Source organism: Wolffia australiana, chromosome 8, assembly GCF_029677425.1.
Source record: "Wolffia australiana isolate 7733 chromosome 8, ASM2967742v1".
In the NCBI taxonomy this organism is placed as follows: Eukaryota; Viridiplantae; Streptophyta; class Magnoliopsida; order Alismatales; family Araceae; genus Wolffia; species Wolffia australiana.
In genome coordinates this window covers 7,967,548-7,993,437 of record NC_135842.1, presented here as the reverse complement: position 1 = coordinate 7,993,437, position 25,890 = coordinate 7,967,548, and the positions used below count along the sequence as shown (strand labels likewise).

General features: G+C 39.4%; 2 protein-coding genes across 2 annotated transcripts; one reads left to right on the top strand and one right to left on the bottom strand.

Moving 5' to 3' along the window:
* Positions 1-5,338: 5,338 nt before the first annotated feature.
* On the top strand, positions 5,339-12,028 carry LOC144706416 (dihydrolipoyl dehydrogenase 2, chloroplastic-like). The gene is made up of 15 exons (XM_078579352.1): positions 5,339-5,828; positions 6,911-7,057; positions 8,033-8,167; positions 8,723-8,840; positions 9,545-9,669; positions 9,758-9,883; positions 9,974-10,054; positions 10,222-10,284; positions 10,374-10,448; positions 10,544-10,622; positions 10,693-10,793; positions 10,861-10,974; positions 11,053-11,166; positions 11,256-11,327; positions 11,711-12,028. The coding sequence occupies exons 1-15, from the start codon at positions 5,508-5,510 to the stop codon at positions 11,765-11,767; spliced, it is 1,728 nt and encodes a 575-aa protein (XP_078435478.1). The 5' UTR covers positions 5,339-5,507; the 3' UTR covers positions 11,768-12,028.
* Positions 12,029-22,438: 10,410 nt separating this feature from the next.
* On the bottom strand, positions 22,439-24,330 carry LOC144706876 (pollen-specific LRR extensin-like protein). The gene is made up of 3 exons (XM_078579946.1): positions 23,959-24,330; positions 23,714-23,787; positions 22,439-23,006 (listed from the first exon to the last, which is right to left on the bottom strand). Exons 1-3 carry the CDS (start codon positions 24,097-24,099, stop codon positions 22,514-22,516), a joined length of 708 nt encoding a protein of 235 aa, XP_078436072.1. The 5' UTR covers positions 24,100-24,330; the 3' UTR covers positions 22,439-22,513.
* Between the last annotated feature and the right edge of the window lie 1,560 nt (positions 24,331-25,890).

The following is a 25,890-nucleotide window of genomic DNA, read 5'->3' as shown; positions in this document are numbered from 1 at the left end:
GGAATTCGTATGCCATAGTCAATGTACTCATGTCCTTCCACAAAATATCTCTAGTATCTCATGTCTATGAACCACTTACACAGACATGACATGAATCAAACTCATTGATATTTTTCCATAATACCATTCAAGTATTTGTGAACTTTTTCCACTAAAGAGTACCCATTTGATAACTTGCAAATTAACATGATTAATTAATAAATTTTACATTATATTTATGTGTTTTAATTACTATATTTGCATGTTATCATATCAAAATAAAGATAAATCACTTACACGTTCATTTTACTATTATTTCTGATTTTCTATCATTTATTACATAGAGTTTAACCTCATTTGGTGAAGAAATAATTTTTATAGGGCGTTAAATACTTGGCTAAAGGTTGGTAAGGGCTCTCATAATTTTTCTGGAATTTTTCCAGATTTTTATATAAGTTTTTGACCAATATTTAGCCAAGAAATGATTTTTTATCATTTATTTAGCATTTATATATATGAAAAAAAAATTAATAATAATAAATAAACAAAAAGTTGGCGAAGAGTACTCAAAATGTCGGTTAAAATGTATATATATATATATATTATTAAATATATATATATATATATATATATATATATATATATTAAAATGTCGGTTAGCCGCGTGCATTAAATGCACGCGGCAACCGACGCACACAAACTTTTGCACGTTGGTCGGTTAGCCGGGTGCATTTAATGCATGCGCTAACCGAGGCACGTGCAATATTCATATATATATACATATAATTTAAGGTCGTTAAATGCACGCGCTAACCGACACCTTTTTTATAAAAAAAATGATGGCGATGTTTAACGGCGTCGATTCGTCATGTGCATTAAATGCACGCAGAAATCAACCCCGTAAAATGTAAATAAAGGCGGTAAGGTTACCGCCCAGTTGATTATTATTTTTGTAAATGACGCGGTCAAAAAGTGCGGCTCATTTTGTCATTTTTTTTTAGAAAAAAATTAAATAAAAGAAGGCGACATGGCCCGTTTTTATCCACTCAAAAGAGACTCAAATGCCCAATGATTGCGCGCCGACGACGAGGACAATCACGTGTCAGAACGTGATCCGAGAAGGTGAAAAACGAGAAATAGTCATGCCAACCAATAGGAAAGCGCCATTTCCTCACTTATTGGAGGAGCGATAGATTAGATCTAACGGCCTAGATTAATCCTCACTAAAACCTTGATATCTTGAGATCTAGATGTCTGATTGGGCTGAAATTTTGAGGGTAGGTTGGATCTTTCAATGGAGGTCTGGAAAGGGGCGAAAATCACTTTTTGAAGCTCTCTCCAAGGATTTGGCCAGGAAGGACACAAGGGATGCATTGGAAGTCGGCAGTTCTTGATTATGCACTCAAAGTTGTAAGTCTGTGATTTGTATTTCAATCTTATTCTTAAACGATTCTAAAATGCCAAGGCATGGGCAAAATGTACATGCCCTAGAAGTTGGTTTTGAATGAAATTAGCACTGCATTTTGATTCTGATTCAAGATATGATTTTTTATCATTAATTTTACATTGATTTAGAACATTTCTGCTTCATTAGATTTTTAATTTAGGGTCGGATTTCATCTTTTCCCCATATTCTTCACTTTCTCTCTCAAGGTTAATTTGTCTAGTTTCTCTCTCTATATTTCGATTTTTATTATTTAGGAATTTAATTTAATACATTAAAAACCTAAAAATAAAATTTGATTCGAAAATTCATCCATCTTGAAGTCCAATTTAAAAATCCCTTTCTTGATTATTTAATTCCCAATTTTTAATTCATAAAAATTGTCTTAAAATTTTATAATAATTGGGAAAGTAATAATCCGAATTAATCTGATCTTAAAATTGAAATATTTCTCTTGGGGTTTCTGAACGAAATATTTTAAATCAAAATTAAGTCTTACTTAATTTTTATTAATTATAAACATTATTAAGCATAATTAAGATTTATTAATTGCAAAATTAATTCATCTTTGAATTAATTCATTGAAATTGGATAAAAATTCTTATTTGTTGCCTCCCTGTTGTTTGATCCCTTCCTTACTCTATATTTTATATTTAGTGGTTAAGGGAAATTATAAATTTTATTGTATAAGTCTAACGCCAAATGAACGATATATTTACGTGCATTTTTAGGCTTATCATCATTGTCTAATCTTAAAATCTCCACTCTAATGGCTTTGGGAATTGCCATACTCATCATATGAACGAGACTAGAGAATGTTTTTTTTGTGAGAGTTCTACTTGCTAAGTTTTTCTACAGCTAAAACATTGAGACCCCAAATCAATTTCCATCTGAGAGTGATGTCTCACTCTTCCCTCATCATTACATTGCTATATTGTGCCCTTCCATTTTTCCCTTCTTCAACATGAGAATTATCGTTTGTGTGCTGGTCCATTCAAACATGAGTTTCCTCTTAGATACGTTGGCCAAAACCACAAAATGGTAGGTGTTGGGTTCTAGAGGCCTTGACATGAATGAAGATGAGGATTTCATGCAGCGGAAGACATGTAATGAAATCATAATGACATCGATAAAGCCATGTAACGAAGTACCTTTATAAGGATCACATCCTTTATTACTTGGATCTTGGAGAAAGCCGAGTTGAGCTACTCAAATGTGCAGCCTATAGATGTATCCACGCGGTCCTCGGCATGTGAGATCTCGTCCTTCTCATTGACGAGCCCCATTCTACCTCCATCATTGTCGTTACGCCGTCTTGATTGCATCAGGCATGTAGAGAGTGTGCGGGGAGAAAGGAGAAGGCAAAGGCCCCTGAACAATGTTGTCTTGGGTGAATTTTGTTCAGGGCTTTCTATATAAGTGGGTATTTTTTATAAGTGGGTATTTTTCATAAGTGGGTATTTTTCATAATTGGGTATTTTTCATAATTGGGTATTTTTCATAAAAACCCCCAAAACTTAACTATCTCTTCCAACCTCCAAAAGACCATTTACGTGTGACTCTCTAGTCCCATGTATTAATCTAGTTAACGACTCCAGGGCCTAATAACATTTACTGGCCTTAAAAATTAATTAAATATATCATCATATTGACTAATTAATGTCGGATCAATTTTATCCAATCGATAGGTTGAGTCTCCAACGCGTGGGGTACCAAGCTATACCTCGTGTTCTAGAAGATACAAAGGAGTGTGTCGACTCACACCATGGAACATGTTCGTCATCGGTTATCGTGTATGCATAGTCCCTCATCTACTTAAAACTCCTTGGAAGACTTAGGATATGTTCAATTGTCGAATCCTAATCGGTCATCCGAGTTAGTAGTGATGCATTCAAAAATCATCAAAGAAATCTTCTCTGATATTTGAGTGCCTTGGCTAAGGATTTCATCACATCTTCTTCCTTGAGCGGTCACCTCTTATACCGAGGGTGGACAATCCCATCTTGACCACTCAATCATCTTCATGAACTTCTTGATGTTCCCAAATTAAGACCGTTTAAAATCCCATGATCAGAGACTCGTTGGCCAAAATCAAAGTACAACCGTTCGTCCACAAGACGTATTTGGTGTCTCAGGTCTAAGGACCACTTACACAACCGTGACGTGAATCGACCTAATTGACAGTTTAGTATAATAACGCTCAGGGATTCGCATGGATCAATTCAGTAAACTCTTTCCACTAAAGAGCACCCATTATCTATCCTTAGTGTCTCCACATTAATGGCTACGGGACCGACCATACTCATCATATGAGTGAGGCTAGATAGTGTTATTCTATCTGGATACTTCAATGTCCTTCTCACGTATCCTTCGAATATGAATGTTTAGAACACATGCTTAAAGACTAGTGATCTTTGTATTATGATTTCATCATAATTCACCAAGTCTGATCATATATTCATGGACTTTGTTGTAAGCATCACACGTGCACTATGATGAAAATGTTCTATTGATGAACATGAAACAAGATGTGGAATGTGTGATTGGCTTGCCGGCCACATATATTTCCATTAGTTGGGTCGACCAATTGTCGGTGTAACTTGGCAAACCGCACCAAGAACTTAAACTTATTTACACTTAATTTGTGGACAGACGGTGAATGGAGATGGGATGGAAGCCAATCTATGATCAATCAGCCATCTTGAACATGGACCTATAAATTGAACAAAACCTTCTGGCTCCTAGCCCATTCCATGTCATTTTGTTATGTTATTTAAGAGCTAAATTAGTCTACTTTTTGAATCACCTTTACTATATTTCATCATTAGTTCAATCAAGCCCTTCCGACAAAAAAAAAGACTAGGATGGCAATGGCTGAGTATAACAGTTGTTCTGTTCAGTCCCATTCCTTCTATTCCAAATCAGTGAGGCTTAAAACTCACTCTAGATAAGAGGATGGATTACAGATGACAGATGAGAGATTAAGGCACTACTGATAACAATCCATCATTTACCTCCAAATTAAAGTACATTAATATACTTTTGCAATTATCCTTGTTATGTTTTTTCATCCATCCATTTTCCTTTCTGCACTGGTTTTCATCCATCCTTGCGGCTTGAGACTCACTCAGGAAGTATGATGGATGACAGTTAATGTATCCCGAACATCAGATGATGAATGCTAGATGACAAACACCGGATGGCGGATTGGGATAAAACAGAAACGATCTGTCATCCATCCACCAATCCAAGTGAATATGTGGACCAATCAGAATCTAGCAAGGAACGGTAAGTTGACCCCAGGTACGACGAAAAACTTACTAGATAGTGAAAGTAATGCATACTCAGCAGAGCTTATCTGTCACTTTCTTTTCATGATTTCCCAACTGCTATTCATTCATCGCTCCCGCTTGAGACTCACTGAGGAAGTATGACCAATGACGGTTAATGTATCCAGAATACCAGATGATGAATGCTAGATGACGGACACCGGATGGTGGATTGGGATAAAACAGAAACGATGTGTCATTCATCCACCAATCCAAGTGAATATGTGGACCAATCAGAATCTAGCAAGGAACAGTTGGGAAATCAGAATCATATTTGATAGTGAAAGTGATGCACACTTAGCCGAGCTGATGTGTCACTTTCTCTTCGTGATTTCCCAACTGGTATTCATCCATCCCTAATGGTTAAGTCTCACTCAGGATGTATGACGGATGACGGTTACCGTATCAAGGATACCATCTGATGAATGCTAGATGACGAACACTGGATGACGGGTTGGGGCAAAAAAGAAACGATCCGTCATCCTTCCACCAGTCCAAGTGAATACGTGGACCAATCAGAATCTAGCAAGGGACGGTAAGCTGACCGCATGTAAGAAGGCGAACATATTGGATAGTGAAAGTAATGCACAGTCAGCCGAGCTTATCTGTCACTCAGCTCTTCGCGATTTCCGCCTGCTTCCGGCGGAGCTCTCGAGGCCGCGCTTCAACAAGATCGCAGCAAAATCTCTGCGTAGCGCTCGCTCCGATCCAATCTTGGCGACAGATTCATCCCCGATCTCAGATTCACTGCTACAATGATGCAAGCTGCTGCCTCGCTCTCCCTGGCTTCATCTCCTTCCCCCGCGGCCTCATCCAGATCAGCTCGATTGGTTGATTCTTCGCTCTCTGATCTCGCCACATCGCTGAGATTCTGCGGTCTGCGAAGGGAGATCGCTGGTGCCCGTTTTCCGGACCGCCTTTGCTCGAAGAATGTGTCCGCCGTGAGGAGGTTGCCGAGGAAGGTGTCCGCTGTTGCGTCTGAGAATGGCGGCCCCGCCACGGGATTCGACTACGATCTTGTGATTATCGGAGCCGGTGTTGGGGGGCATGGCGCTGCAATCCACGCTGTTGAGAGGGTACGGCTTGGGTTTGTTAATTTTCCGCAATTCGTAGATAGCGTTTAGTTTGATTGTTCTTATGATTCTGCGAAGTGGTCCCTATTCTTTCTGGTCAATTTCAAATGACGTTTAAGTTTCTGTAAGGAGAGGATGATACGCGAATGTTTTCGTTTCTCTCTTGGTCTGAATATTTTGGAGCTCACGTCTCAAAGTTTCTATGGACCTGTCCGGTCAAGAATGGGAATTTATAAAAAGCAGGAAACTTCCGACGACGAAATTTTGTTTTTCTTGGAATTCGAAATGCTCTTCAATGCTATTTTGGTTAATAGTTTTATAACTGGCTCAGGGGGGTATTCACAGGGACATAGATCAGGTATGGGTGAGCGTTTAATAGAGTGAGTCATATAGAAGTATTAAGAGGCAGGAAAAAACTCCTCCTATGTGCTCATACATGGCTTCTTTTGGAGGAATGATGGTTCATTTAACTGAGATTGAGGATTATACAAGAGGCTGACGGATAATTTTCCTTTGATGAAATCCATTTTAGGATTTCAAGAGGTACGGATGGACTAAGTCATTAAGAAACTCGTGTAATGAATGATAATTTAAGTACCCTTATGTGTTCATTCTAGCATTTCAATCTAGAGTAGCTTTTTTGTCACCTTGATCATTTAGTATGTATTGTTCGCTCCTACTGTGAAAGAAAAAGTTTTAAGTCACCTTCCATGAGTGCGTCAAGTTCTCAGAAATTTGTACTTCTTCTTGGATTATGTGATGAACATAGAATTTCCTCTGTCGTGGGACCTTTGTTTGGTTCATTCTTCTCGGAAAAAAGTACTGTCACCCTAGATGTGCTCTATATCAATAGGCGATCTACAAATTCGAGATTATTTCAATGGATTTCTTATAAGTGTCTCGATGTTCCTGTAAGGGCATTTATTGCGAACTGTTACTGCATTAGCTTCCAATGGTGACTAATTCCGATATTTTACAAATTAAAATTTCTTTTATATCTTGACCTATTCTTTCTGTTCATAAGAAGCTATTGTATTTCTCTAACTTTCTTGGGTCTGAATAAAATGGTTTTGCTCCTGTTTTAGGGATTGAAAACAGCTATTATTGAGGGAGATGTTGTTGGTGGAACATGTGTAAACAGAGGTTGTGTTCCGTCAAAAGCTCTTCTGGCTGTTAGTGGGCGGATGCGTGAACTTCAGAGTGAACACCATTTAAAGTCGTTGGGAATACAGGTGATGAATTTTATTTTTTTTCATTCATGCCATAGAATTTTTTTGGCTTTTATCCTTTTTGGGCACCTCCTAATTATTTTTGGATTCCTTCACGGCTTTTACCTGGGTAAATACCGTTACTTTCTTCTCGTGCAATTGCGGGGGAGCCCTTATCTTTACTTCAGTTCATCCTCGGGTAGTCACTAGTAATGTCTGATAGCAAGAAAGATGTATACTTAAATTCTCTTTAGATTTTTTTACAGAAAAGGAAAAAAGAGGAAAGGGCACTCAAGATTGGTTATCCACAAAATTATATGATTAATATGTAGTATTTTCAAAAAAAAAAATTAATATGTAGTAAATTATAAAGATGAAAGGTCACCTTTGGCCCATGGCTTCCCAACACCCTCCATTCACCTCCCTCTAAACCAAACTGCGACTTAACCGATACTAAAATCTCGTTTGTTTATTAACAAGATGAGACATACACAATGTTCCAGAGCTACAGCTTCAATTATATTTGCTTGCAGATCAGTTGCAAATCTTTCACCAAGTGTAACATTAAAACCCAACATGTTGCATTCTCTTACACATTTTTTCCATGACGGCTATGACAATGACATGAAAGTGGGTTCATGATATTGTTGTGGTGATTCAATTTTTAAGAATGAACCATTCAAATGGGTCATGTGAGTTTTAAATATGTGTATGTAATTCTGTATTAGCCGCTCTGTATCTTCCCCCAGGATTGCAAGCTGAGAAGTTTTTTTCCAAATTTCTCCTTCTGGAGAAAAAATTATCCTACAAAATGAATCAACTCTCTTTCATACTTTTAACAGTTCTGCCGATAAGTTAAATTTTTACTCTCATGTCGACCATAATTTCCACCGGCAAGTATTCACTTTGAATTTCTCAATCTTATATGCCCTTATACGTGTTTTTAATAATGATTTCTCACTTCTCTCTCACACCTAACATTGACCTCTTGATGGACAGGTTTCAGCCTCTGGTTATGATAGACAGGGCGTGGCTGACCATGCAAACAATTTAGCTTCCAAGATTCGGAGCAACTTGACTAATTCAATGAAAGCTTTAGGAGTGGATATATTAACTGGTGTTGGTACTATTGTGGTGCGTATTTCTGGCCATTATGTCTGACATCTAATTTCTCACTTTTTTGTTGTTTCTCATAATCTGTCGTGCTAAACACTTTTCTTTGTGGGCATTTTTTATGGTTTTTGGAGGAAAACGCCATGACATTGAAATTTGTGCTAGTTAAAAAATTGTTCCGATCATAATGTTCTACATTCAACATTAACTGGCGCTTTTACTCTACGCATGATTGGTGACTACCCCCTGATATTTTTGCTTCATTTTTTGGGTTTTACGCAGAACGAACCTTTTTCACTGGTTGTAAACCTTGAAAAGTGCTCTCATTTAATTTCATCTGGTTACTGTAATAAAATGTATTTTCAGAGTCCTGGTAGGATATGGACTGATCCTTTTATAGATGGACTTATTTTTTACTTCATCATTTATAACATCTGTTACAGTTTCTGCATTGCAAGGGATTTGGCTTTACGATCTATGTTTGGCCTTTTGGACTTTACAATATATTTTAGTGATTTTTTGGTACATGAAGGCCAAAGTCACACGATGCCGTTTTCTTTTTATGGATGAGTTCAGGGAAAGCAGAAGGTGAAGTATGGAAAGGTTGGGGTCCCCGGTACCGAAATTACTGCCAGAGACATAATCATTGCTACGGGGTCTGTTCCCTTTGTTCCCAGAGGCATCGAAATTGATGGTAATTGCTCTCTATGCATTCATTTTGGTTTCACAAGTTTAATATGGCATCACTACTCTTTCGGCCATTCTATACTGCTCTTGAGCATTCTCCATTTCGATACATTTTTTGGGTATCCTGTGTCTTCCATTTTGATTCTATCCAATACTCCAAGCGCTATCCTTTACACTTAATTCATTAGGGGTCATTTGTTAATTTCCACCTTAGTGTAGTCTTCTTTCAGAAATTTTTAGCTCTTCCTTTGGGAGAGTGGCCAAGGATGAAGAACTAAATTGCACCTTAATTCAACCTTCCCTCATCTCTCTCTCTTTCAGTCCCTCTCCCCCCACAAGCACTCACTGATTCCCTACCTACCTGCAATCACCTCACTTGATCTGCCCGACCGATCCCTGTTGAAAATCAGGGTTTTAATTTAATTTGTAGTTTGGTCTTCTGCTATTGTCTGCGTTTATCTCTGGTTCGTCTCCAAGCTTTGAATGGAAGTCGATTCGTCAGCTTGTGGGGATATGTTGAAGATAAGGATTTTAATGTAATTTGTCTTTCGATTTCCTACCACGTTGCAAGCAATATCCTCCTCTCACCATAGCCTCTTCCCTCACAAAATCTCCAGCCGACTCATGCCCGATGGATCCCTCTATTCCTTTCCTAAATAGAAACCTACATCAAGGTTCCTTCCATGTTCATGAATTTCCTGCCTTCTTCAGGCAAAACTGTTTTCACCAGTGATCATGCTCTTAAGCTGGAGTGGGTTCCTGATTGGATAGCCATTGTTGGAAGCGGTTACATTGGACTTGAATTCAGTGATGTCTACACAGCTCTTGGAAGCGAGGTAGCTTTATTTGACTTTGTAAATCAGCTGTATGGAGAGAACTATCAAGAGCTGTATCATAAGGAAAAGTTTATTGCATTCGTGGCAGGTAACTTTCATTGAAGCCCTTGATCAGCTGATGCCTGGATTTGATCCGGAGATTGGTAAGTTGGCTCAGAGGATCCTTATAAACCCTCGAAAGATTGACTACTATACTGGTGTTTTCGCTAGCAAGGTTAGCTTTGTGAATGTCTACTGTCTCTATTGAGTTATATGAAGGAAAATGAGTGGTCAAATAGTTTTGGCCTTTTAATTTTATAAACAGATCACACCAGCCAAGGATGGGAAACCTGTCACAATTGAACTGATAGATGCAAAAACAAAAGAGCCAAAGGACAAGATTGAGGTAAGCTTGAAATCTAGGCTTTATATGTTCAAATATCTATCTTGCCCACTTGCTTCCCGTCATTTTCAATTATTCCTGTCCAATTGGTTATTTTATTAAAATGCGTTCAGTATTGTTTTTTCATTTGAGGTGTCTGACGAACTCTCTTCCTTATCTGTCTTCTTTAGGTGGATGCGGCACTTATAGCAACTGGAAGGGCTCCATTTACCCAAGGACTTGGTTTGGAGAACGTAGCTCCCTAAAAAGCTGTCTCCTTTTAAAATTGTTGTAGTTGATTTAAAGTGGGTCACCTTAAAAAATTAATGAATTTAATTTGCAGGTAAATGTGGAGACTCATCGTGGGTTTGTTCCTGTCAACGAGAGAATGCAAGTCACTGATGCCAATGGCAATCTGGTAATTCCTCACAAGGAAATTGACCTGTGCTGGATTAGTTTTGTTCCAAAATCTTTCCATTAGTAATTGTTTATGGCTTAATTGGCGTATTTTAGGTGCCTCATTTATACTGCATTGGTGACGCTAATGGGAAGATGATGCTTGCCCATGCAGCTAGCGCCCAGGGTATCTCAGGTACATCTTTCTCTCTCTCCCCTCTCGCATGGCAATGTTTTCCTAAAAGGTTAAGAATATTGGAAAATAGTTGTCGAGCAAGTCTGTGGGAACAACCATGTGCTCAATCATCTCAGCATTCCTGCTGCCTGCTTTACCCATCCAGAGATCAGTATGGTCGGCCTCACTGAGGTACTCGCTTCCTTTTTTGTTCTCCCTCCATCTCTCTCTACCTCATCTGTATTGATGTCGTTTCCAGCCGCAAGCTAGAGAGAGAGCAGAAGCAGAGGGTTTCACTGTAAGCGTGGCAAAGACCAGTTTCAAGGCCAATACCAAGGCTCTGGCAGAAAACGAAGGAGAGGGTCTGGCAAAGGTAACGAACTGACCATAATGATCAAAATTTTCACAAATTTGAATAATGATTGAATATTTGCACTTATTTGTTGAACAGATGATTTATAGACCAGACACTGGGGAGATTTTGGGAGTACACATTCTTGGCCTGCACGCTGCGGACCTCATTCATGAAGCCTCAAATGCGATAGCCCTCGGCACTTGTGTCCAGGCAAGTCAAATGGATCTTGATGGCCATGGCCGTCTTGTGTGAGGTGGGCTTGCGTTTGCCTCTTGTTGACCTTTCCTTGCTTTTTTTAGGACATTAAGTTTGCTGTTCATGCCCATCCGACCCTGTCTGAGGTGATCGACGAGCTCTTTAAAGCAGCCAAGGTAATGGTTATTCTTCCTCTCTTTCTTTCTCTTTACTCCCTCTCTTTCTTTCTCTCTAACCCTTCATCTCTCTCTGAATTCTCTCTATTTTTACTCCTTGCACACACTTTCTCTCTTCTTCTCTCTTTTTTCGATTGCTCATTATCTCTTCCTGTGTTATACTCTCTCTCTCTCTCTCTCATCCATCGCTCTTTCACACCTCGGCCTCTATTTCTCTCTCATCTTTCATCCCTCTCTTGTCGCCTACCTTTATTTCTCTCTCATTTTCTATCCCTCTCTCGACGCCTACCTCTTTCTTTCTATCCAGCAAGGGCTAGTGGCCTGCCTAGTCCATAGCCACAAATTTCTTCACCAAACATGACGAATTATTTTTCTCCTATTAGGTTGACGTTGGAACAGGCCACACTGTACCTAAGCCTTCTGAACCAGTCCCAGCCTAGACTGCCAACAGTAACATTTGGCCCGGCCACATGGCGCAGGCCGGACCCAAGGATGTGTAGTCCCAACGGTCGCATTTTTGTTTCTCAATCAATCGCTGACTTTGAGCTAAGGTCCAAATCTCTTCTGTCGCATGCTAATTTTCAATTAAATGGGAATCCTACTGAATCAGGATCCATCATATTAGGATATCCTTCTGAATTTGTCAATTTTGAGTGCCCTGGCACTCAAAGCTTATTAAAAGGAAAAAAGATTATTATCAATTTATTTGTCGTATTGCTCTTTATGATCTTATGTAAAAGATGGAAAGTGGGAATTTTGCTGATCTTTTGAGTCATCGTTATTTTGTACTATTTTGTTTGTCTCTCGTTAATGGTACATCAACCTGGTCTATTAACTCTTTGTAGACAATTGGATCACAATTGTCCATGTTTTATAATGAATCGATCACAAAGGTGTAAAGTTGCTAGAGGGCAGATACGTTCATTCTTCTATGCAATCATTTTAACATGGGTTGCTTTTCCATGCTTTGATCCTTTTGGATGTTAATTTACTACATTTATCTGCTGTTGCAACATCCTTTTAACAGTCATCGTCATATTTTACATCCAATAAACAATGTTCGCCAATCAGTAATGCTCTTGCATTTTGTTTTAAATGAATCAAATTTGAATTAATTAAAGCATTTGTAACATTGCCTAGTTCAAGTGTCAAACCTACGGATGGCAATAAACTCCTTAGGGAAGGTATCTATTTTCTTTTAATGTTTGTATCTTTATTTTTGATTTTGAAGAAAAGAAGGAAGATCACCTGCCAATGGTAAGCAACTCAAATTTAACAATACATGGCCGATTAAAATGATTCTCTCTCTAGCCTTCACTCCGTCCAAAATCAGTTTAAGATAAGACTCTCCACATCATGTAGGATGTTGAGTGTCCATACAGCATTTCCCTTAAAAAATATCTACAACCTGGTGCAGCCATATTGCACATAATACCATGAGGAGCCTTTTCCATTGCATACTTGCCTAACATGTGCTTCCCCAAATTGAGCCCCAACAGGCCTTCGCGGAAGTCACATTCAACCCCATAACCTTCTGCAGGCTTCAGATTGCTTGGGCTAATGAGCACTCAAAGAAAAGGTGAGAACAGTATCCTTCTCCTTAGGTGCACATGAGACACTGCCAATGTATATAAGCTTCTGTAGGACTCAGGTCATAACTCTTCTTCTCAAGTATTTTTATGTCTCCTTGTGTAGACATTACGATGCTACTACTACTATCCGTATATGATATCTTTTATCAGATATTGCAATGTTCCGTTATCCGGAAAAACCAAAAATGTGTTTGATAATGATTACGGATGATGAATATGGATGATGGTGGTTGGTCTATAACAGGTTAACGATATCGAATATTGGTAAGTTGATAACAATAACGGATACCAATATCGTTAAGCGGATATTGATATCGAATACAATTCTGTTTTGATAACCGATATCAGATACCATGAATTTTTTTTGACAGAATGTAATTATTTAAAAATTAAATTTGATAACCTCAAATTTAAAAATTAAATTTGATGGATATTTTGGGGTCTAAATATGAAAGGTTAAAGTCTAACTGAGATCTTGTTGACTGCTGGGGGATGAAATAAATGCTAAAGTAGTTTAAATGAAAGTAACTACAAAAGGTTTCTCAAAAATAACTGATGAAGTACAATTTCTAGAGTGGGTTAAATGAAACTACTGCCTTGGGAAGGTGCGACTAAGGCCAGAATGTAGTTCATTCATACAGCCATCTTTTGCCTCGAAGTCTGACCAGAGAATGTGGTCAATTTGATGTTGGAGTGAGTCAACCATCTCTGCAAAGAAGTCGTAATGGCTTAAATATATACGCTATCAACATACTTGACAGACTATGAGTCCACTCCACGAGGAAGTGGGCCTAATTGCCAAACCAGGATGTGGGGCTCCATCATGGACTCTACTAGAGCAAGGTGAACGCGCCCTGCAAGTAGGCACTTGGAGCTCGCATGAATAAGTGCCTTCTATTCCAAAGAGAACGACATATGTTTGCGCGCACTTGGTGCATCATGCATTACTTCAGTGTTGTCATTATTGTCAGTCTGCTTCAAAATCTTAGCTGGCCATGATTACACTAGAATCATAGGGTTGCTTGCCAATTGATGTAGGAGGAGTTCCACGTGTCAGCATGATATGCGTCAAGCTTGGGACGATATTTCCTCTAGAGGCTGCATTATGTCTTTCTACCTGCAAGAATACATTTTCCATGTTTTCAAGAATACATTTGATGTACACAAACAAGTCAACACATGTTGATAGACATTTCCTTTTTTGAAATAAAGGAAACATCCCAATGCCAAGCACATCAAATGTTCTAGTGAGTATGCAATAAACATGAGATAACATATTTAGGCGCACTATTGTCCCTAGGCCAATCTTCTCCTTCCCTCAGTGCACTATCACCCGCTAAGCCATTGTAGGGCTGGATAACAAAGTAAAATCAGAATAACTTAATGTGTGAAGTACAATCTCTATATGGCCAACAGAATGCAAATTAAATGTGTAGTACCTGAAGATTTTGGTTCGTTGTCGATTTCACCATCTAGAGAGATGTCATAACATTTTATAGTTTTGTTTCAACACTAGCGCTTCACACACATCAGCGCCTCTAGAATGGATCGCTCATAAATGACAATAGCATGCCCTACCAAGAATAGCCGTTATGAAGGAGCACTAGTTGCATACACTATTTGACATTCAGGAGAAATCTTTGCCAAGGTAAGGTAGACGAGTTCACCTTTAGATTCCCACCATTTATAGCACTTTCACCAACTCCTTGTTGTGTTGTACATAGGAAGATGTCAAATCTCTTGACTAGAGCTGTTGTTGCCATTCGCATTACGGATTTTCTGATTATATCTTGATTAACTCATGTATGTAATGGTGTTTCTTGGCAGCTAACTGAATTAACATCACTTCTTTTTTTTGTGGAAGAAGCACTAACTGGGAAGACAACATCATCAAACGGCATGCCCGTACAAAATGTGTCAAGCAGGGGAACAGCAAGAACAGCATCATTGTTCCAATCCAAGGTCTCATAAAGTATAAGTTTTGTCTGCATGGATATATGCACATGCTCGTAACTAATGCTTGCCCTTCCTGACGTAACCTCCTCTCATTGAATAATGTCATGTAACAAAACCGTGTCATGACGACATGCATACGTCGTGACCCTAGTTAGAGGACGTCTCCAACCCTGGACTTTGTTGACCGCCTCCCATGATAAGATGTGTAGGCAAAGGGGCCCAGTAGGAAGGCAAAGTCTTTGAGTTGCTCCCGCTCATCACGAGATATATTTGTATGTTTCCCTCCTAATGTGAAGAAGGCAATACCTGCATCGAACACGTCTCGCTTTGTAATAGCTTCCTCAAGCATATCTTGAGTGCTATTTCACCGTGTCGGGCAGTCAAGTATAGGTAACTTTGGCTTCAAATTTTGCGTCCAAAAAGGTGTGCCTAATACAATCGTCGCTTTTTAGTTTGATGAATGGTCCGAACCAATGTCCTGACCTTTGTCATCACCTCACCCAAAGAACCAGTTTGTCAACATGATGTGTCTTCATCGCCTAGGCATCTTCCAACTTGGAATCACTATCACACAACTCAGCCGTCTTTGTCACATTTCTCTCTACCTCCACTGTGGGTGTTGTAGAGGGGATATCAAAACTCTTAAATGCAGAATGAATGAAAAGGTTCAATATGTGTACGATGCATGGAATGTGTCATTTTGCAGAGAAACTAACGTTTCGATCATACCTAGTTTTTGTCCAAGTATGGCCATAATTCTTTTGTTAGTTGATGCATTGTCTGTTTTTATTGTGCAAACCTGTAACCAAAAACATTATAAGTAAATTAGAGGAGGACACTATTTTGTGTTCACCTTTGTGTCCACGCCAAATTCCTCCAATACCTCTACGATGATCACAACCAAAGAATCCCCATCATGCTTTCCACATAGTTCTTGTACCAAGAGGACACACTCACAGTACTGCCAAAAAATCAATCTAGTGAATTGTTATGCCTTATAGGACACCGTCATTCTCTATCTTCCACCCATCAGCTCTGATCGAAACTGGGCTTGATGGCACGTGCATTAGGGGGGTCTTCTTCAGCTTTTATTGCATATCGCCATGTTTCCTTCCACGGGCTGGTGAGCACCCAACACCGTTGCAAATGGGAGCAAAAAATAAGGTGACTAATGACATTCTTTGTCCCCTCAATTGTTCAGCCATGCAATGGTCGCCTACCTCCAAAAAGTACTAATGTCCCATCTGATATAAAAATATGTGGCCAACAAGCCAATCACACATTCCACAATTCGTTTCATATTCATTAATACAACATATTCATTATAACGCCCATGTGATGCTTATAATGAATTCCATGAATACATGATCTGACTTAGTGAATTATGATGAGATCGTAATACGGAGATTAGTCTTTAAGCATGTGTTCTAAACATTCATGTTTGAAGGATACGCGAGAAGGACATCGAAGTATCTGGATAGAATAGCACTATCTAGCCTCACTCATATGATGAGTATAGCCGGTCACATAGCCATTAGTGTCGTGACACTAAGGATAGATAGTGGGTGTTTTTTAGTGAAAAGAGTTTGCTGAATTGATCCGTATGAATCCCTCAATGGTATTATACCGAACTGTCAATCACGTCGATTCACGTCACGGGTGTGTAAGTGGTCCTTAGACCTGAGACACCAGATACGTCTTGTGGACATACAGTTGAACTTTGACTATGGCTACCGAGTCTCTAATCATGGGATTCTAAACGGTCTTAGTTCGGGTAAATCAAGAAGTTCAAGAAGATGATTGAGTGGTCAAGATGGGATCATCCACCCTCGGTTATAAGAGGTGACATCTCAAGGAAGACGATGTAATGAAGGCCTTGGCCAAGACAGGGAAATATCGGAGAAGAGTTCTCCGATAATTTCCAAATGCATCAATACTAACTCGGAGGACCGATTAGGGTTTGACAGTTGACCATACCCTAAGTCATCCAAAGAGCATTAAGTGGATGAGGGACTCGATACACACTCCTTTGTATCTTCTAGAGTACGAGGTGTAGCTTGGCAGCCCGCGTGTTGGAGACTCCACCTATCGATTAGGTTAAATCAATCCGACATTAATTAATTTATATGATGATATAATTAATTAATTTGGAAGGCTCATAAAGGTCATTGGGTCACTGGAGTCGTTAACTAGACTGATACATGGGCCTAGAGGGTCACACGCAAATGGTCTTTGGACGTCGGAAGATATACTTAAGTTTTGGGGGTTTCTATGAAAAATACCCTCTTAGTATAAATAGGGGAAGGTCTTGAACAAAATTCACGCAGGCAAGAATTGTTCAGCAGGCCTTCCCCTTCTTCTCCACTCTCCCCACACCCCTCTCCGTACCCGATGCGATCGGGACGGCGTAACAACGACAGTGGAGGTAGAACGGGGCTTGTCAAGGAGAAGGAGGAGATACGACGTGGCGAGGATTGCGTGGATATGTCTAGAGGCTGCAAACTTGAGCAGCTCAACTCGTCTCGCTCCGGGATCCAAGAAATCACTTATGCGATCCGTGCAAAGTTACATTGTGTCAATTGTTTTAATGATGTTGTTTTGATTCTGTTCAACGCTTCTGCTGCGGAATGTTTCCATTTATTCATCCATGTCAAGGCATCTAGAACCCAAATAGCTCTTTCAAAAAATGTTGTATGCTAGCAGCACCCTTTAGCAGATCATGTTCTTTAAGGAGGAGGAAGTTGAAGTGTCGCCAAAGACTTTGTCACATGGACGGTTCATGAACGGTTCACTTGGACGATCTTTGTCACATTATTAGCACGAAACATTTCACACTATTAAATGTAATCCCAAACTAGTGTCAAATATTGAAGTATTGGGGACCTTTTTGAATGTCTTCAAGCTTCAGAAATATCGTATGTCTTTTCTCGTGCAACTTCCTCCTCCACTAACTCCTCCACTTTTCCTTCGTCGACATGACAACAGTCGAAGTGAACAATCAAACTTAAAAAAAATTGTGTTATTAATAGTTGAGACATAACATTTGGTGATATCAGGTCGCAGTTGGAAACTATTTATGAATACAAATTAATAGCAGGATAATTTTAACATAAAAACATATATACTTTTTTTGAAAGGAAATGCTTCATAATTCATCATTGTATTAGAATATACCTTACAATTGAGGTATCTAAACCACCATCGTCTTTGTCCTTGCCCTTGGTCTCTATCGCTGCTCAAATTTGTTTGCTAGTGATGCTTCGTGTTTTGCACCACTATTGCTGCCACTAATACAACACCACAAAGACGCCCTCGCCACCGAGTGTCTACCGCTCCTGCCACTAATATGTCGCCACATAGAAGTTGAGAGACCACCACCGCTGCCACTAACAGGTTGCAGCAGAAAGTGTGACGCCATTGAGAGTTTACCACCGTCAAGAAAGGTAGCCACTGAGCCTCCGCCGTTGCCGCTGAGAGAGGGAAGCAGACCATCAAGAGGCTGACGTTTGAATGAATATGCCAGCACCAACCGTGAGCCTGCCGCCATTGACAGAGGCCGCCACTGAGAGTGACCATCCTTGCTATGAGGCACCATCAAGAGAGAATGCCAACAACAGTATGTTGCTGACACCGCTCCCGCTGCCAAGAGGCCACCATTGCCATGAATGTGCTGCCACCCGCCGCGAGCTACCGTTATCGTTGTCGCTGTCAGCAGGCCGCCACTACCATGAATGCACTACCACCTGCCAGGGCCTGCCACCACCGAGAGAGGCTGCCACCAAGAGTCCACCTCTGTCATCACCACCACTGCTACCACAAATGCACTGCCATCTGCCGCAAGGCTGCTGCCATCGAGAGAGGCTACCTCCAAGAGTGCACCCCCGCTGACAGACTGTCACTGCCACAAATGCGCCACTACTCATCACGAGCCTGCCGCCGTCAAGAGAGGGTGCCACCGTGAGTCCACCACCACCATCTTCCTCAACTCCCTTAGGCCAATGCTTAGGGGTTAGGGCATGGTTATTTGTTGAACAACCATGGCCTTAATATACCAGGTTGTTCCAATTTAAGTTATCCTTTCACGATATTGGATATCAAAACATTATACATTAAATAGTTTATGAATGCCGACGGAGTTGGGATACGATGATGGATATTGAACGGAAAAATGACATTATCAGTTATTGCTATCCAATATTGGAGAGCGGATAACGGAGAATCACTACAAAACTGTGGATAATGCAGAATCTGAATGAAACATATTCTATTATCGATATCCGACATCCACTTCCGTACTCATAATCTGAATGGTAGCACCCTATTAGACATCGGGTTCATATAGGTGAGAACATCAGAGAAAAACAGGAAAAAAGGGATTGAGGATATGGTTGCACGAATATAGAAAGGAAATCATGTTTTAATTTTGATTCTGTTTATTATGGCTATTCTCTAATCCTTAGGATCAAGTAATCAAATCTGGCTTCAAAGCATAAAGTAAACTTTTTAACGGCTAATTGAGTTTAAACCCTACAATGCATCAAATTGACATGAAATGACATAGAGTTATTGGTGAAATATTTTCTCCTCAACTTCAGTTCTGCACATCCTAATCTTTTTTACATCTCTATCTTTCAAATTATGCAGGAATGCTGGTGTGCATATAGATTATACCTATATTTAAATTCTCAAATAACTGAATTTTTTTGACAATTGGATACCTCTTTTGCTATAATGGCATTCAAATAATTGAGTGTTCACATGATCCATATTATACTCACCATAGATCAGCCACTATATTATCAACTGATTTGGTTAAAAATATATGCTTCACATCTGGTTAACAACACACTGTAAACTGTTAACCATTTTATTTTGGGGGTCCACGAAATTGCATTATTCGATGAAGAATGACAAAAAATGATAAAAGTCATTTAGGTATATGTAGTGATTCTACTTAAATTGGATATTGGTCTTAAATTTTCTCTTCAGAATATGCAAGAGAAGTGGTGTTTGAAATAGATGATATGTACTGGAAAACTAAGAAAGAACAAGAGAGGCCTAAAGAATATGAATTTCTATCTTATTACGGGATATTATATTTGACCAAATGATGCCTCAGATACAGTACAAATGATGCCTCAGATAGTGAGAAGACTCAAGTATCAGACATCTATAGAAGTGATATCTATATCACTTGGTACTGTTATTTCAGATGAAGAAAAAGGGTAAAAGGAGGAGAACAACACTCCAGAAGCAAGAGAAACAGGCTGACAATAAAGCATTACAGTGGAACCCTGTTCAACAGCTACACCTAGTTCAGATAAAGAACTGAAAGCTAGGAAAACCACTAATTGATATTGAAAATATAGACCATAAATAGATTAGGTCCCATCACCTATTTTACCGGATCTTACCAAGTATGTTCATGCATGACATGGATTTGGGTATCTGGACTTTCTTGAGTCATTACATCTTTTTCAGTGAATAAATGATGATCAAAAGGTTCTTACTCAGAGAAATTTTGAGCTTTGATTTTGGACTTATTGATAAATCATCGTGGTTCCTCCTTGAGAGATAGACACAGTCCTCCTTGCTCCTTTTGGTATAAAGTGCTTTTTGCTCCTTTTTAGTGCACATATCCCAAAAGAGAAGCTAAGCTAAGCATAATAGCAAGAAAAAAAAAAGGTACAAAAAACTAAAAGTAAAGCTCATAACTGGATATTCCCCGTCCTAGAATTGGAAATCTCTAGTTTTATTAAAGCAGCGTTCCTTTTACCACATCTATATTCTCAGATCGCTCTAGCCAGAAAGACAATTCTAAACGGAGATGTTCCACATGAGCCTCATCTGGTCAACACGGATTAATCCCTATCCCCTAGCTTTGGGCATAGGCAGGGACTCCTCAGTCAGAGTCTTGCAAACAAAGGGAGAATCCGCACATCAAGGTTCCTTTGTTACTCATAGCCTTCTCGTCTTAGCACTGTAGAATATCCGGAAGCCCTTTTAAAAAACCTAAATATAACGGGCTGGGATTTTTGTCTTGATGGAAAGACTTCCAAAAGTGTCCAAGAAAAGTCAGTTACTAAGGTTCTATGATTACCAACGTCATTGTTTTAAAAAGAAGAGTCTGCAAAGTGGAATTCCCCTTTTTCAAGATTATATGCGACATTTTTAAATGATATGGGGTACTAATACTCACATAATGTGGATCAATAGACAAGAAAAAAATAGTTGACCAACTATTAGAGCTCAAAAATCCTAACAATGGGGATGATAGATATTTTAGGAGAACATCCTCGGCCAGAACATCACACAAGGACTAAAATTAAGAAAGAATCTAAAAGAATCACCAACTCATAGGGGATACATGCCAAACTAAGCCATGATCAGAGATACAAATACTTTCGTCATATCAGTCATTTGGATGAATGGAATTTCATTTAGAGTTTAGTAGAACGTACTTATGTTAGATTCAGACAAGTCCAAACTTATAGGAGACCTCACTAATAGATGATTGAATGTCTTTCCATCCAGCCCTAAGACATCACAAAAGTGAATATATACATGTATATTTCACATGAGACCTGATAGATTGTGTATGCATAATATGACATAATATGTCTATGGAAGCTCATCATGATATTGATGTAGGAAACTTCCATGATGCGTTGTATACAGTACATACTGATAAGTGTAGAAGCAATAAGGGGATTAAACCTATAATATGCATAGAAACAAATATAGTCAAGATACACAAGGAACTGTTTTGGCTGGGTCGACCTGGTCAATTTTTTTCTGACTGAAGTTATGAAAAGATGCCCCATTCATGCTCAGTCCGCGACTTAGCCCTCAATATTTGAAATATGAAAACCTCACAGAACATAGAAGCAAGTCTTCTCTTACGTGAAGAAAAGGGTTAATTGACCACTTGGTAAACAGGTCAAACCATCAAATAACAAATGAAATTCAAATGACAATAACAGTTGCACATCCGCTATCATGGGGGCATTTTAATTGATCGTCTAAGCTGATGTCTGGTTTAATTAAGCACTTTTTGAAGGCAAATTTAATTGATTATTTAATCGTATATCTTTCTGATCAGTTGAATAATATTTTGTCTACTCTATCTGAGGATTTTAGGGGAGTTTTTCAAAGTCAGATCCATAAGAAAATGTTAGTTATTTGACTCTGTTTCTAAAGTTAAATGAAGTATAGGAGAATTTCGGCAGTATGATATTGCTATTATAGGCAAAAGGCCTAGCCTTGATTGTTCAGAAAATAAAGACACTTAAAAAACAGGGTCATATTAGATCACCTTTTGAGACGGCGAGTGGGCAGGAGGGATATCCCTGTCTCTATCAGAGCCAGTAGAGAAGCTGATAGACACGTGGCTATCCTCTTTCTAAGAAAAATCATCAGAAGGGTATGAAAAATCCAAGGAAATTTTACTTCATGCCATGTTATAAGTGATTGATTAAAATCCAGCCAAACTGGATGCATAGTGAGAAGAAAGTTCTAGCTCCTAAAGACAGCAAAAGGCATAGCCTTAGAAAAAGGTAGGGATCAGGAATGGCATTGATATATATACAAAAATCAAGGTCCTATATAGCCCACCACAGCTTACAGTGGTCAACCATATCAAGAGAGAGGTTCATCTGCTTCAGTACTTTCTTCTTGTCGATCTGGAAACTGAGGATCAAGCCTATGGGTTTCAGACTCATCCTGAGTCTTAAGACATGGGCATTGCCTTTCTTCTTCTATACTTGGAATTCCGGAGAATAAGAGCTCGCAGGCCAGGGGGGAGCCATAAGGCTGTGTCCTCATCTGTACAGACCTAAGAAGTGCTGTTCGACGCAGATCCCCGGAGTGGCATGCATCATTTGGAGATGAGGGAAACCGGGATTCGCCCTCTGGTCCTCGCCGTGGATGGGAGCAGAGAGTGGAAGAAAGAGGGCAACTGGAGAATGGTACAGAGGTCAATTGATGCTTTGGGCTTCTGTAGGGAGAAACTGGACTGACAGGGTTGCTGGCTCCATCATGTTGGACTGCCAACAAGCTACACTGAGGCTCGCAGCCTCGTGTATCGTCCGAGTCTTCAGACATGGGCGAGTACTGAGTTGCAATCTCCTCCCTGGGGAATGTAAAGTTAGAACATGAACGCTAAGGTACATGGGTCACATTTATAGATATGGTCTAAAAATAATCGACTTTGTTTAGATGCAGCCACTAGGAATCAACCTTAAAATTATCAGCAAGAAATCTACAAAAAAGAACAAAATAAAATGATTTGTCTTGTCATTTTTAGAAAAAAAATTATTATCTAAAATGCAGAACTTTGTTCAGTGACTGAGTTATGATGGATGACACAGGCCAACGACCAAATTAGAATGGCAACAGCATCGTACATTCAACAGACGCAGATTTTATTGGTTGAACTGTCGTACTAAAGGCATAATGACTTGCCAAAAAGCAAAATCTCAAGCAGAAATGCCTGATTCCACCATGTAGAAAAACTTAGCCCATTGATCTGGCTAATCGAAAGAATCAAAGACTTAAACATCCATCCCTCCTGACATCAACGAATTAAGAGAAGTGACCAAGTCAATGCGTTTCATGGGACCCTGGTCGCAGGATCCCCGCAGAGCTACAAGTTTATGACGTTTCTGGCTCGGTTAATAACTACACCCAGTCTCATGATTCAAACAAACCCTTCATAACGCTGTTTAATTTTATAGATAAACCTGAAGGACAAGAAGAAGAATATTAAGCAAATGATAGATCAAAAACATGGTGGTCACCCAGACGTAGCTAGAGAGGCAACAAAGGTTAGCTTCAGACCTGGAAGGAGAGTCCATAATATTCTCTGTTACGGAGTCTCCCACTGTCAAACAATTGAGGCTGCAAGCCATCAGCTGCAAGGAGAAAAAGCTTGGAAGATCAAGATAAAAGAGGAAATAAGAATCTGCTACAGCAATATTACTCAACACGAAAAAAAATGTGACGTTGTTTGTGGTTAACAAAAAAAAAAGGAAATTTGGGGCATGCGGAAAGAGGAAGAGGGTTTCAAGACCCATTTCAAATACCTCGCTGAGATAACGTTTGTGGGAGTGGAAATTATCAAGAAAGACTTCATCATCGGCGGTATCCCGGTTCCTCTTCCCGCTGGGCGAGCAGTTGCCCTCGCCCATGCCAATCCCCCCAACTGGCGCCGTTTCCCAGACCATTTTTCCTGCCCGAAGAACTCTCTCTGATCAGCACCCTTCGCCTCTACTGCGGAGTCCAAATTCCACCAAATCGACTCTGAAAATCATCGCCTTTGATCTCCAACAGGACGAGAAGACGATCCAAATGAAAGATATTTTGAGAGGATTGTTTGGGTCCAGAAAAAAAATGGATGACTGTCCTTTTTTTCTTTTGCTCTCCGCCCCTCTCCAGCTCTGCCACGCATTGATCGCTGCTACTGTTGCTGTGCTGACACCGCTCCACTAAGATGAGGAAGAAGCTGACGTCTCCGTGTGCCTATTGGGCCTTGCATTTATTAGCCTTCTTCCCTGAACAAGACCAAGAAGAACACCCAAACAGCCCACCTTGAAGTAGAGAACAGGACAGTGGAAAAGCAATATGATGTGTTATAAATGTTCACTGGGTTCAGGGCAAAAGGCAATATGCAACTGTTGATGATTGGTTTGTATTGAAGAGTTATCTTTGATAAACTTATTATGCGTTGAAAAATTAGATAGATCTTATGAAAGCACCCATCCCAGATGATAAATGTAATGGTTCTTTTACGAGTTATCAATCATTACATTTATAACAGAAAAATAGAGGCCAATAGAGACGGCAATAGTCAATATTTTATGATAAATTAAAAGATTATGAAATCAACTCTTAATATTAAAATCTAGCAGCATCAACGAATAAAGGACATTTAAAAGTAATGAAAAATAAAAGGCATAATGAACTCTTAGTCAGCTAAGAGGATATATCATGAATCATATGGTAGTTTCCTTAAAACAATAGTTTGAGTAGCATTAGAGGGAAAAAATCACTATAAAATCCAAATCTGTGCAGGTTAAACACTACAACTCAACTGAAGTGGTTTCATGAAAATTTTACTATTCATGGGGTTATTAAAAAGTGTAGAGATCTATACTAAAACCAAAATTTTAATTCATTGTCACATTTTGTTTTTTTATTTTTCCTATTTCTATGACTTTAAAATTTATCAAGCAGTAAAAACCAAATCACTACATCATGATCTACTCCTGCAGGAGAAGAAGAATGTTGATGGAATGTTCCTAGAAAACTCACACTTGGTAGTTGATATGGGGTATACACTGGAGTCTCTGATGCATTGGGTAGGAAATCATAAGGTGCCTAAGGAGACTCACTGAATCCATCACCAGCTACATGAAGGAAAATTGATGACCAATGTACTCGCCAATTACATGGTATCTTCCCATACGCACACTATTTTCTTGTCATGGCAGGACTCACCTCCAAATGCAGATGGTCGCCACTGACTTTAGCATTTTAACATGACAGCCATTTGTATATGACACACACTAGCCTAATACAGCCCACAATGATGACATGTTGCATGGGGGAGACCAAGAATGGAATACCTCCTTCAATTGCCTATTTCTTATATTCTAAATAATAAAATGATTTTTTTGTCCTAAATTGGGAAAATATACCAGTCCTCCCAGCCTCAAACCATTAGACGTGGTCAAATCATGAGCAGTTCATAGTTTCACCAAGGCATGGGTCGTTAGATGGTGACCCTGCTTGTACTGTGAGCAGTTAATGGTCCCCCAAGTATCAGGTCATAAAGTAGTGATGTACATAACCAGGATGGCTGTAGGTTAGATCACAGCCATAGTTTGTATCAATATGTTCCCTTCCTTTCTCAAGCAACAACAACACTCACTACTTTATGACCCCTCTCACCACATGTACTCTTCAGTTTTTTTTCATTGTACGATACCCTCGAAGTGGTGACCAGGGACCGAGTT